Source organism: Brassica napus, chromosome A6, assembly GCF_020379485.1.
Source record: "Brassica napus cultivar Da-Ae chromosome A6, Da-Ae, whole genome shotgun sequence".
In the NCBI taxonomy this organism is placed as follows: domain Eukaryota; kingdom Viridiplantae; phylum Streptophyta; class Magnoliopsida; order Brassicales; family Brassicaceae; genus Brassica; species Brassica napus.
The window spans coordinates 20,677,110-20,694,923 of record NC_063439.1 but is presented as its reverse complement, the minus strand read 5'-3'; the positions used below and the strand labels follow the sequence as shown (position 1 = coordinate 20,694,923).

Here is a 17,814-nt window from a genome sequence, read left to right as displayed (position 1 = left end):
TTTTAATATTTGTGGCCAACATAAATCTAAAAATTATTGTTATTCTTAAAGTACATAAAAGTAATTGCGATCTGATGTTCAAATGTTAAACAATAAAAAGTGCTTCACCACATATCAGTTGAAGTAGGCGAATTTAATCATTTGCTTATAGAAATAACAGTTCTTGTATCTCTTGTTGATGTTGTTCGGATGACATTATATTGTACCTTTCATTGCTTGTAAAGTGATTGAGTAACATTTAAGTTTTTTAACTACTCCATGCAATGTTTTCTTAATGCGACTCTACCATTGATCGCCGAACTTATAGTCTTGCGTCCGAACTTATAGTCTACCATTGATCGCCAATTTTTACATAATAAATTTCTAAGTTTCCAGCTAATAAACATGTTGTCATAAAATCGTTGTACCTTGTCAGAAAAATAAGTGGATGGATGGTCAAAGGTTTGATGGTCATATGATGGTCATTTTGTCATAAAAGTAAGCTTCGCTCGGAATGTTATTTATCGTTTAATTTTTTTTTTGTTTTATACTAGGGTAAACCCGCCCTACGGGCGGGGTATGTTAAGAAAATTATAGAAAAGTATATGATATTTTATATATGTTTTATAATATTTATTTTAGTCCAGTTAAAAGCAGTGTTTTACGTCCGACCGTCCGATAAACCCGCTGACTTTCCAAGTAATCCAAGATAAGCACAAACAGTCTTCTCAGCTGCCGTCCGGTTGCCCATAAAGATGGCTTCTCTATTGCCTCATGCCACTCTTTATCATCATCAAGTAGTCCTCGTGCATAGCACGCTTCTTTGAATTTTTTATACACCACATCCCCTACCGTGTATAACACGTCATAACCTCTAGGACCTCTAACAACATATAATGCACACCCCATCCGTAGGGCGGGCCGACAAAAAATATACAAATAATTAAATTATATTTTAAATGTTTAAGTCATTCTTAACAAAATAAATATAGTTGCATATTTTTATCACGAAATTTTATTTATTTATTCGATTACCTAGATTAGAAATCATAAATTTAATTAATTATTAAAATTTATAAAATATGAGTATTATACTTTGTTTTAAAGTTTGTTTTAATTTAGTTTATAGTGATTGTTGCTTCGACTGTTTTTAACAAAGAAACATCCAATTATTAGTTGTAACCTTAATCTAAATATGATTCTTTGATTCCATAAATTATCTTTCGCTGTTATTTACAGTTAGATTCGAAAAATAAAAGAGTATTAATGTATTATCGTAAAGAAAGTTTGTTATCATTTGTAAACTCAGCCCTTTTCAAGTTGAAAAAATGTCTCTTTACTTCGAAAACAAATAATTTTCTCTTCTCTTTTGCTTTTTTGTCTTTTGAATTTTTTCACGAAAAATCTCAAATTTTATAAAATCTTGAAGTATGAAAAAAATCTGTCTGAGTGATCCATAGACTTAAAGGTAAAGAAATATTGGTACAAAAAAAAAGAATAGTAAGTTGGAGAAGAGTTTGGAAGTCGTTTCAAACGGTCCTATTATTCAGTAATAAATTTAAATTGGACTTTTTTTCAATTCCATTTCATACAAAATCTAAGTGGATTATTCATGAATGCTTGAAAACAATATATACATATGCAAAATATTTTTATCAAATGTATTTAATATTTTCTATGTTGGTAAGACTTTTTTACTTTTACTTTTTGTAGGGTGTCATATTTTTGTTTTTGATCAATAAAAAAGTAGTTGCAGCTCTCTCATTGTAGGGTGTCATATGAATACATTTTATTATGGTTTCACCTAGAATGAGTTATTATTTAGAATGTGCGTCCATCTCAAAACATGACCGTTTTGGATAGAGAAATATTTTCATAGTGATTTAGGGAAGGCTCTCTAAGCTCTTATCACTTCAAAAAAAAAATGCATATGTTTTTTTTTAATTAGATTCGTCAAAGCATTCACTCAAATTGAGATTCTTCTTGTTTCATCTTTTTTTTTTGAACTCCTTATTTTATCTTCTTAGTATATGAAAATGGTGTTTATCGTATACTTATACAAATGCATTCGATTTGTTTCTGTATTCTCTATAATTAAATGTTTTCAGTTTTATAAATAGCTTCCATTAGGGTTTGAGTAGATTACGTTTTCAGTTGATTTCAGTTCGAAAAAAGCTGCTTCTCATTTTGTTAAATTATTTAGTTCAACGTTAATATTTGTTAATTTTATGTGTTTTAGATTCCATTTATTATCTAATATGAGTATATTTTAAGACATTAATTGTAATTAAGTATTTATTATTTTTAATTTCTGCATTTAACTTTACATGTAGTTCTTTTTTTTTTTTGTAAAATAGCTATATTAACACATCCCACTTTTTTATCAACTAATACATCCTACTATATGTTCGGACAGTTTCTTTCTTGAAAGCATTTGTTTTATTTGAATGTGATCTCTGTTTAGCTAATTTTTGTTAATAATATTTTTTAATTTCTGCATTTAATTTTACATATAATTCTTATTTTTTTTTGTAAAATAGCTATATTAATACATTTCACTTTTTATCAACTAATACATCCTACTATATGTTCGGACAGTTTCTTTCTTGAAAGCATTTGTTTTATTTGAATGTGATCTCTGTTTAGCTATTTTTTTTAATTTCTGCATTTAATTTTACATGTAATTCTTATATTTTTTTTTTGTAAAATTGCTATATTAATACATTAATTGTAATTAAGTATTTATTATTTTTTAATTTATGCATTTAATTTTACATGTAATTCTTTTTTTTTCTAAAATAGCTATATTAATACATTCCACTTTTTTTTATCAACTAATACATCCTACTACATGTTTGACAGTTTTTTTCTTGAAAGCATTTATTTTATTTGAATGTGATCTCTGTTTAGCTAATTTTTGTTAATAATAATTTTTAATTTTTGCATTTACTTTTACATGTAATTCTTATTTTTTTTGTAAAATAGCTATATTAATAAATCTCACTTTTTTTTTATCAACTAATACATCCTACTATATGTTCGGACAGTTTCTTTTTTGAAAGCATTTGTTTTATTTGAATTGCAATTGAAATCAAACTAAACACTAAAGACACATAAAGATGGTACCATTGTAATTTTGTGGATCAAACTAAAGCAAGAGGATACCAATGTGGCATGTGAATGTCTACAGTTGTGAATCTGTGATCACTCTTCTCCTCACGTCACCATTTTAATAAAAACATTTTTCTATTATTTCTCCTAGTCATGTCTTTCGACTTTCTCGCTCTCTCTCATTGACTTTTCGAATTCTCTTAAAAAATTCAATTTTTTTAGGGGTAAAATCAAAATTATAGATATTTTTCTATTTATTATATAAGATTCCACGCCTCTTCATCTTTTATATTTTTTTGTCTCTGTAAACGATTGATTATCTTCTTCTTGTCCTTCTTATTTTTGTTTCCTGAGATGCTTCACCATGGCAGTATTAATACACAAAACTACACCAGACTGGATGTGACTTTCACAAATGAAAAGATTTCTACCATTTATCTCAGTTTCAAGCCGCTCACCATCGGATAGTGGCTTCTTATCTCATGTCTCAGCGATTAGAGTCTCTGTTTCTCTCAAACTCCCACATGGCCACATCAACGCGTCCATTCATGGTTTCGGGTTCTAAACCCACCTAATCGAACCTTGATTCGTGTATTGGAAAATCTCTGGTACGTTGAAGCGCAGTAGTTTGGAAGCAAGAGATAGAAATGATTTGGATGAAGTGATGAGAATTATCAAAATCGATATTCCTATTTATAGGAGTAAATAATAGGAGGAGGCTTGGGTGAATTTATTGTAACGTAGTGGGGTGTGGATTGGATTTAAAGAGGAATAAATAATTTAATGAGATGATTTAAGGGGGCCATCGACGATATGAACGAAGAAAGAAAACCATAGTGCCACATGTCACATCCACATAATTTATTTATTCAACGGAGGTTTCAAGAAAAAAACAATACGAAGTGGATAGAAGGGCTCATAAAAACACGAAGGCCCATGATGAAACAAAACGCAACTTAAGTGATGAGTCGCTGCGTTTCATTTATTCGACACGTGTCAGACGCTGAGAAAGGGAATTGTTGTGCTGGCATCCCATGTGGCATAGCTGGGAGGGATTCAAACCCTAATTTATATATAAAGATTGTGTTTAGTTGACGTTTGGTGATTATCATGTTTATTAAGTTTTTTTCCTGCCCTACACGCGGATTATGTTCTAACTATGGATTTTTTTAAACTAAAAGATACCATTTATAAATCTCTTCTTCCTCCCTTGAAGGGCTACTAAACAGAACATGAAGAGTACTTAACAGTAGCCCGAAGTTTGGTGGAAATATATAATATAAAAATACACGTGGAAGAGGGGTGAAGCTTATGGTTGAAAAAATCTGAACCAAATACCAGTTCTAAATAGGTTTTTTTTTCAATTTTTTAGAAATAAATTTATTCTAACTTAAATAATTTGGACATACGAAACACATGATGACAGGAAATTGTTTTGATTAGTTAAGTTTTTGTGTTCTCCAATTTTTTTTTTATAAGTTTCGAATTTTCATAATACTTGTAAGTAATTGCTTTCGGTTGTGGTGTATTTTAGGATCTTTTTTTTTCTTATAAACGCAAAACGTAAATATTAATTTTGTTTTAAGCCATTTTCTTCAGAAGTTGCTCAATGAGCACTTCTTGCTCTTCCAGAATATAGTACATTTTATTTTTTATTCAAAATGCTCAAGAAAATAATATAAATCAGTATTATATTGATTCTAAGTTTCTAACATTTACAATCACTGTTTCAGACACTGGGAAAGTCGTTAGTCATGGATCTATTTAAATCAACATCCTACAGCATACACTAACTAATGGATGCGTATACCCTCCTATGAGTTATTCTCAACACTTCTAACCATTGGTCATCATCTCCTGATCTTTCTCTTGGATCTTCTTGCCCACGTCTTTCTCTAAGGCCGTGATAAAAGATGTGATATGTCTCTATTTTCTCATACCTTTCGTCCGTTGGATCGCCTGTAACATGAATGTTATATATAAGAAATAACATGAGCTTTGCAGATAGAATTAGTACCCAAAATTTGATAAACTGTAAAGATCTTCTTCTTTATATTTAGCTCTTTATAGTTAGCAATATTCCAAGCAAAAAAAAACACAGAAACTTACTGGCTCCAAGCAAGTGAAGCTTAAATGTGTTTGTTTGGTACTTGGGAACAATATTTCCTACCAATGGAATATGAGGTAATATTTCTTAAGAAATTTTCAGATTTTCACCTGTTTTGGAAGATGTCGGTGAGTATTATTCCGTAAGCAATGCTTCCTTGTGGAGAATCAGCGTTGGTTGGTGCTGGACTGGGGATGACGTTTGCTATAAATTGTATAGTGTCTGAGTTCTCACTATCAATTGAATATCTTGTATGAAAGAAAGTATGAATATATCACCACGTTACACAGTGGAACAGACTTGTCTCTATATAATAGAGAGTGAATAATTTAGGGAGGGATTAAAATCACCTTGGTTCGGAGTGCATGAAGCTGTATTGATGATTTACATTTACATTTAATTTATGTAATTTGAAACTATTGCAGAGCCTGCAATATTGACCAAAAAATATATTTCATAATTTCTTTTCATGGTGAATTGCTGTAAAAACATGAGAAGAATGGTAGGTAAGTTCTAACCTCTTGATGTGAAGTCGTAGTATGTAGGGCGTAGTCCATCAATCAAACCTGTATGGGCGGTGATCAGATAAAGTTTGTTCTATCCTTGTCTATTGTTGTGTAAGAATTTGTGGTGGGGGAGTTGGGCATGAGTCAGAACTGAGAGACAACATGAGTTCATATATTTGTCGGTGTAGAGTCAGAGCAAACTGAAGAGGCTTCGGTAGACGTTTCTGTCTTTTTCAGACGACATGGTTTCTCTTAATAGAAGCGAAAGAATGGTTTATCTTGCAACCCTTGCTCTTCTGATACTTCTCTTCAATTTGGCTTATGTTTTACCTTCAAGAAGAAGAATACCACCTCTGTTTTCTGGGAGATTTCAACACAAAAGAGGTGATATATTAGAAACTCCACAGCAATAACCAACACTGATAGTTTCTAAACTCAACAGTCTCATTAAAATCAAAGCTCGATAAAATGTTTCACTTTCATACGAAACTCAGAAATCTAAACTCCTCAAACCTCACCGAATATATCTATATCATATCCTCCGAATAATTAAAAAACAGCTCATCAAACTAACCTTCTGAAGCATTTTCAAGTCACTGTCCTCAGTATCATGAAAGAAATGACAAGCGCTCGTCTACTGAATTTGCCTCCTCGTGGTCACATCTAACAACTCAAATTAAAGCAAATCAATTCTGGGATATCAAAAGAAGACCCCCACTTTCAATACAGAAAGCTCATCATCTCTGTTATACATATGAATTTCATAAACACACCATATAGAAACCATGCCTTCAACTTAAAAGATAATAATCACATTCTATACATCATTAAGCTCTTACCATATCAATTTTATGGCAAGGTAATATAGCGAGAACGGGAAGTGAAGCTCACGTGAGTGTACTGAGCATCTGAGAAGAGTAAACTTTACCCACATTATGATCAAAAGGATACGTCTAAGAAGCATATGATGTTTGTTACACTCACACCTTGAACGAATTCTGCTTCTTATCTTTATTTTCTGGTAAGCCAAACCCAAAATCCATTGGATCATCATATGTCATTGACTTAAAGTTGCACGTATCCTTTTCCATGTCTTTGTCTGCAGGTAACCAATGGAATTTTACATATTATTAAAAAAAATCATCCTTTTTACAACTGGAACAACATCTCAAGCTTTCAGTCTATGTCAAAAAAATCCACAGCTGGACAAAAATTAAAGAATAGAACAATGAGGAAGATAATGAAGACTCAAAGATAGCAAGCATAATAATAATTGTAAGAAACAAAATTTGGAGTCAATAACCAGCTCTTATACACTTGAAACTTACCAAGAGTTAGATCTTTTTTTCCTCTGCTTCTGTAGAACTTTTTAGCAGGTGGAGACATTGCAAAAGCTGTTCAGTATACCTCTTTGACAATTTACTTCAAAGAAAATAAGCTACCATCATAATCATTCTATCACTCACTCACGGAAATACTTACCTCTCATGTTATAATCAACTATCGCCATCATCTCTGTCCGCTACTTCATCGCTGCAAGCTAGCTTCATCACCAATACTACTCCCTCCAGCGTCCTTTCTACCCAACTTCCTTCCATCTCCAGCCCATCCTCCGCCTCCGTGTTAGCCGTCCTCTCAGACTATTCGGGATATCAAAAACCTAATCCCTCAACCACTCGTATAGCTTTCTAAATACAGTTTTATGTGAATCGATTACAAAAGAGGAGAGTAATTACCGATGACGATCGAGTTGAGCATATCCTACTTTATTGTATAAGATGTTGATACCTCTGATCTTTGTAGGTCGATGGAAAGCCTAGCCTTGGATCTTCTCCTTGACTAAGAGTAAGAGCAATCAGCTATAAGCAAACATTAAGCGTGATGCGTTGCTACTGTCGTTGGAAACAGAGCCTTGTTTCTGTGGGTTTGCTGTGAAGAGAATGAAGCTTGGCTCATTCAAAGCCTGACTAATCCTCCTAAATCACAAAGAATGAGTGATAAAAAAGGAAACCAAAATGAAATGGCCTATACAGGTTTCGAACCTGTGACCTTCGCGTTATTAGCACGACGCTCTAACCAACTGAGCTAATAGGCCATTTGTTCAATACCCGACTTACTATTAAATAAACAAGATTTTAAGTAAATAATGATGTATCCAAGTTTGGTATTTATATCCAACATTCTATGTTTTCAGTAATGTTGAAGATCGTCCAACGAAAATGATTTATTAACAGGGTAAAACAGAACCAGTTTGAAAGAAACTTGTGTTACCTGAGCCATTGGTAATAGATACAGCAACAGAATGGTCAATGAGAGGTGTTTGGGAAGATCTGCCACATGGCCCATATCTGATGAACACAAAGCATATGCATAAGAAGTTAGACGGAAGCTCAAGGTGGATTCTAATTTCTAAGTAAGAAACAGAGTCGGTTACACAAATGTTGACAGAAGATAGCGTAATTAGCTGTTCCTCATAATTGCTAAATTTAGACACTGAGTGGCTGCTTACATGCAGATGGTTAAATATCACGAGAAAAAAAATATGGGATACATGAAGTCATTTGACCTCACAAAATTCATTGAAACAGAAAGAAGAAAGATCAAAGAGAGATCCAAAGGATGAAAGGACAAAATAAAAACAGAACCATGGAACGTAAGGCAATGTCCTCTGGTGTCAGTGTAATATCCAATGAAGCTTAGGCAATGACATGAGCAGTCAAATCAAGTTGATGATATCTAATAAATCGGTTACACACCTTCAGAGATGAATGGCCAAAACATTGGTTGAAGTAGATGATGAGCAACTTAATTAACTTACATGTTCCAAGTCAATTGTCATGTATAATGAAGCCAAGAAGACTAAGAAACTCTGAATGGGTTTAACGATTTTGAAAGCAGTCAAAAAGAAGACGTAAAACTCGAGAGACTTTTTATAGAGAAAGAAAGACCCATTAGCCATCAAACAATTCTACATTATCATAGACAGACAAAGAAAAATTAAAGATTGTCAGAATACCAGATTCTAAACGATTCCACCTTCTTCGAGATCATCAAGCATCACTTGTTAAAACCAATCAAACTCTGTTTATATGCAAACTCTACTATGATACGATACTAGTACGCTAAAAGATTTCACCTTCCTCAAGATCATAAAGACGATCATCATCAATATGATCAGTTTTTAAAACCAACCCAAACTTTTTAAGCAAAGATCGATCTCTTGCCTTGCGGGAACCGCCAATGAGAATTAACAGGTCTTTTTCGGTTTTTTGGGCAGACAAGGGATTTTGTTCGAACTTACAGTTTGATCTTGCTTCTTCTTCTTCTTCCTTCTTGATTATCACAAGTCTTTCCTCTTGTCTGACTCATCCTTTCCTCCATCATGGCTTTTTCTTCTTCTTCCATCTTCAGCACCGCAAGCCTTTCCTCTTGTCTGAGTTTCATCCTTTCCTCGATCATGGCTTTTTCTTCAAGCTGCCTTTCCTGAAGAAGTCTCTTCTCTCTTCTGATCGTCATCATAGCCTCAGACTTGTTACTACTCGACTTGACAATTATATCTGCAAACCTAATCTTTATCGCTGCCGCACGATCAGATTTTGATAAGGAAGAGGACAAGAACAACGGGTCACGACCCAGACTTCTTGCTGTCGTCATTGCTAAACCCTAGTTTTCTGGATTTGAAACAGAGAGTGGGAGAGAACGTGATCGACACAGCAGTAGCGAAGAGTGTCTGTGAAAATCTATTTCTGTAGGAGACTCGGTGTGTTTATATAGGAGAGAGGTCATGTTGTTAAGCGGGACCCGCTCTATTTCCTTTTTCCTTCTTTTAAAAATTCGATTATTGTATATTTCCTTTTCTTTTTTAATAACTAGGTTTTTCTTTTTTCCTTTCTTCTAATATTCACGTGTTAATTAGTAATTTATTTTTCTTTTCTCAAGACCTGATCGTAAACGTATTGGTTGTTTCCATTTTTTCTATAACTCTATTTTAAAATCTATCAGTTACTAATTACTCCTTCCTTTTTCTTTTTTCTAACAGCAACTTTATTATTAAAATCAACCTTGTACTGTTGTACATAATCTTCATGAAGAAGATTTGTTATACACGTAGGAACATAATAATAGAAGCAAAAGGTAGGCATAGTGGAAGTTCTTTTTTTTGCTAATACATCAGCTACCCTATTTGCTTTACGATATACCCATGTGAAGGAGACGTCCTCTATCTTGTCTGCCCACCATTTTATTTCTCTTTTCCAGTTGTAGCAAGCAAAATGAAGAACTTTTCCATTGAGTATATCAATAGCTTGTTTGCAATCAGATTCAATTATAATCTTCTTATATCCTTTCCTCCAGCAGTGTTGTAGTGCCATAAGGATAGCTTAGAATTCGCTTTCCAAAGATGAACAAACTGCATAACCTTGAGCATGTACTGCTCCCTGATATCGTCCTCTATCATCTCGAACAACCCAACCAGCACACGCCGGTATCTGATTGTTTATAAATGATGCATCAACATTGCATTTTACCCACTGTGCGGGTGGTACTTTCCACCTTTCTTTTTTCCTTACCGCAGAAGAAGCACTATTACAGTGTAATGCATCCGGGTCTTGATGATCCACATTCTTCCATTCTCGAGCATCACTTCTAGCATTTCTCAAAACATACCTCCAATGTAATTGTCGATGCTGATATAGTAGCAGATTTCTACTTTTCCAGATTCTCCACATAACCCAAACAGGTAGATCTTGCAGATGACTCAATCTCGTCATGTTTGACACTTGAAGACATGCTTCTATTTTTTCTTCATAACTTGTAGTCATGCTAGTAATAATTCTATTATCTATACCTGAAGCTCTCCAGATCTTCCTCGCATAAGGAAAATTGAAAAATAGATGTTCCTCTGTTTCTTCTTCTAACCAGCATCTTTTGCATATCACATCCCTTGTTACATGTCGTCTTCGCAGATTGTTTCCTGTAGCTATGCTCCGAGATGATAGCCTCCAAAGAAAATGTTGCAATTTAGTTGGTAGCTTTGTATTCCATATTGTTTTCTTCAGCTCGACATTCCCGTAAGTCGGTGGTATAAAGTTGTTGTCTGGGAGATGCGTTGCCAGCCAATACCCCGATTTTACTGTATAGAGATCGTTATCATTGTAGTGCCAGCCCAACAGATCTTGCTCAGCCTTAGAAGAAATCCTTAGTGCCTGAATTGTGGCAAGATCTTCCTCAACTACATCTTCTCGAAGTTTTTCCATATTCCATCCCGTTCTGTTGTCATTGATATAATCACTAACCTTCATGTTGTGATTGATGTCTCTCCTTGGTCGTGGAGGTCTAGGTGGATGTAAGCTTAACCAGGAGTCTTCCCACATCTTGGTTGTTGTTCCATTTCCAATTATATATCTCATCCCTTTTACTATCAATTCCTTTCCATGGAGGATTGATTTCCAAGCATAAGAAGCCTTTCTCTTCAGTGTAGCATTTAATATATTTCCATCAGGGAAATAACGTGCTCTCAGAATCCTCGCCATCAAAATATTTGGGTTCTGTAGAATTCTCCATACCTGTTTCCCCAGTAGTGCTTGATTAAAACTTTCCAAATCTCGAAATCCTAGTCCTCCTTCCTTCTTAGGTATGCATACTCTCCTCCAAGCATACCAATGCAGTCCTCTTTTCTCACCTGAACCCCACCAAAATCTTGCCAAAATTGCATTGATCTCCTCGCAAATGTCCTTTGGTAACCGAAATATATTCATAGAGAATATAGGCATTGCCAATGCAATGGATTTGAGTAGTACTTCCTTGCCTCCCTGTGTAAGGTGTTTCTGTTTCCATCCTTGTACTACTTGCTTAACTTTATCCACAATATATGCAAACATCTCACTCTTTCTTGACCCAAACTGCTCTGGCAATCATAAATATTTTCCAATACCCCCTTCATTGTGGATTCCTAAGACATTCCGCATTCTTGTTCTAATATCAGCTCGAACCCTACTTCCAAAAGTAATTGTAGATTTATTGAGGTTAATAGCTTGACCTGAGACAGCCTCATACTTTGAGAAGATGCTCTTCAACTTCTTTTCCGCTTTTACATTTGCCAAAGAGAAGAACAGTGAATCATCAGCGAATAGCAAGTGGTTTACAGCCGGTGTCTGAACTGCTATCTTTACTCCAAGAAGAGAACGGTCATTCATAGCTTTGATGCACAGGTGAGATAAGACTTCAGCACACAGGATAAAAAGATAAGGAGATAAAGGATCTCCTTGTCTTAATCCTCTCTGTGGAGTGATAAAACCCTCTGGAGCTCCATTTATAAGAACCGAAAAAGTAACTGTAGATATGCGCAAGCCATAATCCAGCTTATCCATTTCTCTCCAAAACCCATATGCTGCATCGTTTCTTGCAGGAACTTCCATTCAAGTCGGTCATAAGCTTTTGTGATATCAGTCTTGACCGCCATGTATGAGTTGGATTGTCTCTTCCGAGCCTTGAGACTGTGGAATATTTCATGAGCCACAACAATGTTGTCTGAGATCAACCTGCCTGGAATGAAAGCATTCTGATACTCCGAAATAATATTAGGGAGATGAGTCTTCAACCGGTTCACCAATATTTTGGATATAATCTTGTATGAGACATTGCATAAAGCAATAGGGCGAAACTCCTTCATACCCGTAGGGGGATATATCTTTGGAATGAGGCAGAGGTTTGTATGGTTATGTTGTTGATCTAGCTCTCCTGTATTGAAGAATTTATCTATTTCTTCCATTATATCTGCTTTACACTCTGACCAGAACTTCTGATAGAAAACCGCTGAGAATCCGTCAGGTCCAGGAGCACGATGAGGTCCCATATCAAACAAAGCAGCTTGAACTTCTTCTTCAGTAATCGGCTTTGTTAGATCATCATTCATATCTTGAGTAACCCGCGGTGTGAATCCCAAAAAAACTTCATTATAGAGATTCAAATTTATCTCCTCCGAAGAAAATAAGTTCTGAAAGTATGTTGTAGCCACCTCAGCTACTTCCTTATGACCTTTACGTATGACACCATGCTCGTCTTGAATGGAACTTATAGTATTTCTAGTTCTTCTAGCTTTGGTAACCGCGTGAAAATATCGTGTATTTCGGTCCCCTGACCTTAGCCACGTGATTCTACTTTTCTGCTTCCAGTAAATCTCTTCTTCAAGGTATGCTTGATTAAGATCATCCTTGATAGCATTCCTTTCCTCTGTGGAAAAAGCTGTAGAGGTAACCGCGTTATCCAACTTATTTCTTAGGGAGCTAATCCTTTCCTCAGCGTTGTTTCTATTGAGTCTCTTCCATTGAGATATATGTTGACGACAACGACTGATTCTTTGTGTTAACGGGATGCGAACAAGTTGAGATTGTCCCATGCCACACCATCCTCTACGCACAGTATCTTTAAAACCTTCTTTATGTAACATTCTATTGTCATATCTGAAGAATCTTCGAGGTTTTTCTCTTTCTGCTGACATGAATGTGATCATTGGGCGATGGTCTGATTCACCCATCTCAAGATACTCCGTATGCGAGACAGGAAATAGGTCGAACCAACTACCAGTAGCCATTGTGCGATCCAGACAGCATCTAACCAGGTGAGAACCTCTCTGACCAGCCCACGAGAAACGATCCCCAACAGACTGAAGATCAGTAAAACCACAAGTTCTCATCATCGATCCGAAATCATGAAAGGAAGCTTCAGGGCGTACTCTGCCTCCTATCTTCTCTTGGTTGCTGACTATCTCATTAAAATCACCAAGTGCAAACCACGGTTCCCTCTTTCTATTAATACCAATTCTCATCAGTTGTTCCCAAGTGTAATGTCTGAATGCTTGATTTGGGTGGCCGTAGACAAAAGACAAGTAGAACTGGTTTTCATTACAGGAAACTTTACAATCAATGAGATTTGCAGAACTACTAATAACAGAAAGCTGAACATGATGCTTGAAAAAGATAACTAAACCGCCTCCTATTCCTACCGGCGGTACTAAAACTGAAAACACACTGCCAAGCTGAGCTCCAACGTCACGAACATAATCGTCTGGTTGCTTGGTTTCTGACAGGCATATGATGTCCGGGAGATATTTTCTGTCTATCTCCTTAAGGCGTCGAACTGTCGAGTCACTGCCTAGACCCCGACAGTTCCAACTGAGTGTCCTCATGGCGGAAGAGGTGGTTCTGGGCCCACCGCGCCTCTCTGCTCTGTCTGACTCTCATCTGTGTTCTCAGCATCTCCTGTCTCCCCTACTCCTCTCTGCCTCTTACTTTCATTCCCTCTGCTTGACTCTCCGGCTTCAATGTTAGTAAACTTTAGCGTGTTTCCGTCTGCGTCTTGTAACCAATTTTTCCTCTTTTGATTCATACGACCAATACTGCTATCAGCGTTTAACATCTCCACAGGGTAATAATCCACAGAGTATAACGTCTCTCTGTATGGATCATTCCACACCTCCTCATCAACATTCTCAGTCTCCACTGTCACCGCATTGTGCTCATACTCCTCTTGTACCGGATCAACATCTTGATCTTCTTCAGCCCTGTCTTCCTCTTCCTGAACTTCTTCAATGATGACACCTTGATTGGGAGCCCTCACGTCCATGTCTTCTTCACCGTCGCTGTCATCATTGCCATCATCTGGAGCAGGTCCTCCATTGTTAATGACACAAGCGCCAGTGTCATGAGTAATCATTCCACAAACTTCGCAAAATCCACGAAGCCTCTCGTATTGGAATTTGAGCAGCGTGTTCACCCCGGGAGTAAATTGGAAATTTCGCTGAAACTTCAAAGGATGAGATACATTCCAGTTAAGCCTTACACGAACAAACTCCAATCTTCCACCAAGTTCTTCATTGTACTCCATCTGAATATACTGACCCATCTCCCTAGCAATGTGAACAATCACCTCTCTGTTCATGAACTGAAGAGGGATGCCTCGAATTTGAATCCAAAACGGAATGAAGTTGAGCATCTCCAGATCCATCAATGGCGTCCACCTCTGCAACACAAGCATTCGTTCAGCAAAAGCCCAGGGGACTCTTCGCATGACCGTCTCTAACGCTTCTTCAGATGGGAAAACAAATTGAAATCTTCGTCCTTCGATGATTCTTCCCCTAACAATACCCTCCAGTCCCCAGATTCGAGGCATAGATGCAACAATGGCACGGAGGTTCTGGCGTCTAGGCATAACTGGACGCCCAATGATGATGAACCGGTTCTCTTCTTCGGCTTGGCGAACCACCTCCCTTGGTAGAACAAAAGGGGCATCGTTACACCCCAAGTTGATGTCTTGAATTGATCTCCGTAAACCTTCCAACATTTCTCTCAGAAAAATTGTAAATTTCCAAAAGTAAAGCAGGAGATTTGCTATTGTTTTGAAATGGAATGTTGAATCAATAGACCCTAAAGAAGGGATTTTATACACATACATCCTCTCAAACCGTTTCGCAGTTACAACATCACAAAAGCAAATGGATTCTTTTGTGGGAAAAAAAGACATCGTGGTGAGATTCCTAGAGAACTGCCCCACTCCATCATCATGATCACACTCAACCACTAAAATCGTGGCGAGAAATTGAAGAATTTTTAGAAAACCTAGTCGGTTGGCAATCGCCTTGATCGTCGCCATTTCCATCATTTTTTTGGTTAACCCCCCTTCCTTTTTCTATTTTCCTAATAATCAACAGTTTTTTTTTTTTTCTAAAAACAAGGCTCCGTTTATGATTAAAAATGTGATTACATAGACAAATGCAACAAAAATTGCAACAGTTGATTTGACTCAAATTGTTTTATTAAATTTTAACGCAAGAGATTAATGAATGATTTTGCATAGAAAAATGCAACAAAAACGAATAATTTTGCACCAAAAATTCAGCAGTTGATGTGATTCAATTGTGTCTAAAATGTAACACAAGAGATTAATTAATGATTTTACATAGAAAAATGCAAAAATTTATATATTTTAATGTTTTAAATTTTAATTATATTTATATTAGCATTCTATAATTTTGTTATGATATATTGTTAGACCAGCGCTGGTTGCAGTCGACAATGTCAAAGAAAGAACGAAAAAAAAAAAAAAGTAAACTCTAAATCTGAAAGTGTTGTTGTCTTGCGAGAAAAAAACGTATATAAACTCTCCTTTCATATTGCTATTTTTTTTTTGAAGACTGGATCATTTATTAATGCAGTCATTATTTCCTTTTTTTTTAAATTAGTCGTTGATAATTACTTAGTTATTTTTATTTTATTTTCTAAAATCCAAGCAATAATTTACAGTTGTTTCCTTTTTTTATTTTTTAATGTAATATTCATTTATTTTTAATCTAAAATATGTGTGTTTATGAGGTGTTATTCAATCATATATTTTAATGGAGTTAAATCTAAACACATTCAATTTGCTACTAAAATGATTATTTTAAATTTTATTTTATAATATATTGTTATTGAATATGGTATTTATAAATCTTATTTAAAATTCGGTGTTATCCAATTAATAATTTAAATCCAATATTTAAAATTTAATGTTATTCAGATTTATGATTTAAAAGTTTGTATTTTAAATAGATTTCAAATCATTTATTGTGAAGTTTAACGAACAAATGATTGAAATCAAAATCAACGGATACCATAGTGATTTTAGAATTCATGAACATAAATTTTATTAAAATGTTTTACAATCCCTTTATTTTATATTTCAACCATCTGTTTATTAGACTTCACAATAAGTGATTTGAAGTCCATTTAAAATATAATTATTAAAAATCTAATAAAGATGAATAATATTAAATTTGAAGTACTAGATTTAAATATATCATTGAATCACACTAGAATTTAAATAAGATTTAGGTAGCAGTTGACTATGATTTTGTGTATTGTTTAAAAAAAAAGATTTTTCTATTAATTTTCATTTATTTCATACTTATTATCTCTTTGTTTTGTTTCCATCTATTTATTATTTTGTCCACTAAAATCCAAAACTTGTTAAGAAAAAAAAAGTGATTCTACATAAAATTCGACCATTTACTTATGTTAAATGAAAAATACCAGCACCCATATAAAACACAAATATTTTCATTTTATTGTATATTATGATACTCTACTGTTTAAATTTGCACAAGTAACAATCAAGTACCAAATGAGAGAAAATTCTGAAATAATATGAAATTATGAACTTCTCAAAAAAAAAATGCAATTTTGAATAAGGAATCTTGTGGTAGATGAGCTACTCTCAGAGCCGGCTCATTGGGGGGGGACAAGCGGTGCGACCGCCCTGGACCCAAGCCCGTGTCCCCCCGTATAATACTAATTAAGGGGTCCAATTTTTTATAAATTTATATTTTTATAAATAAAAAATTATAAATATAATAAATAAAATTAAAAGGGACCCAAAATTATTTGATATGTATATGGTTTTATTTTCATTACAAAATATACAAAATATTATTGATTAAATTTAAAAAAAAATTTAAACATTATATGTATATAAATTTTAGAGAGTAAAAAAAAAATTTCTTGGCCTAGGGCCCCTAACAGTGTGAGCCCGCGCTGGCTACTCTGAATCTATAACTATGATACGAGTCACGACTATGGGAAACGTGAATAACCTCTGTTTTACAGCTAAGGAATAAATACCTAAAATAGTATTCTGCTCATCAGTTTCAGAACAGCTTAAAACAGCTTAGACTCCGATTGTTTTTAACTGTGGTGGCTGTGGCTTTAGAAAAAAAATTACTTTAGAAATTTTAGGTTTTAAATAACTGTCGATGGCTTTAGAAAGAACCTATAGCCATAAATTGTTGCTTTTAAAAACCACTTATGTAACAAGAGGAAAATAATAAAAATGGCTTTAGGGGTTTTGGGATCAACAAAAGTCATTAAAATTTAATTGGCTAAATATTGGATGTAAAAACTTTAAACTAATTACGAACTTCAACAGTCTAATCTCCAATCATACCCTTAATATTTTTTACATTTTTTTTTGAATTTTGTTTCGATTGTTCATTTTAAGGCTGCGCAAATAAACCGAACCCAAAAATCCGAACCGAATCCGATCCGATTCCATGGACAAAATATTAACAAATGCCATGGA

General features: G+C 34.7%; 1 protein-coding gene and 1 non-coding gene across 2 annotated transcripts; both read right to left on the bottom strand.

Moving 5' to 3' along the window:
* Positions 1 to 7,724: 7,724 nt before the first annotated feature.
* TRNAI-AAU lies at positions 7,725 to 7,798 on the bottom strand. Its single transcript has one exon. It is a non-coding gene; the product is annotated as a tRNA-Ile (tRNA).
* Positions 7,799 to 13,661: 5,863 nt separating this feature from the next.
* LOC106350516 lies at positions 13,662 to 15,656 on the bottom strand. The gene has a single exon (XM_013790390.3). The coding sequence runs from the start codon at positions 15,358 to 15,360 to the stop codon at positions 13,885 to 13,887; it is 1,476 nt and encodes a 491-aa protein (XP_013645844.2). The 5' UTR covers positions 15,361 to 15,656; the 3' UTR covers positions 13,662 to 13,884.
* Between the last annotated feature and the right edge of the window lie 2,158 nt (positions 15,657 to 17,814).

Excerpts from the sequence above, each read along its gene's own strand:
- LOC106350516 (XM_013790390.3), bottom strand. The coding sequence starts at position 15,360 with ATGATGGAAATGGCGACGATCAAGGCGATTGCCAACCGACTAGGTTTT.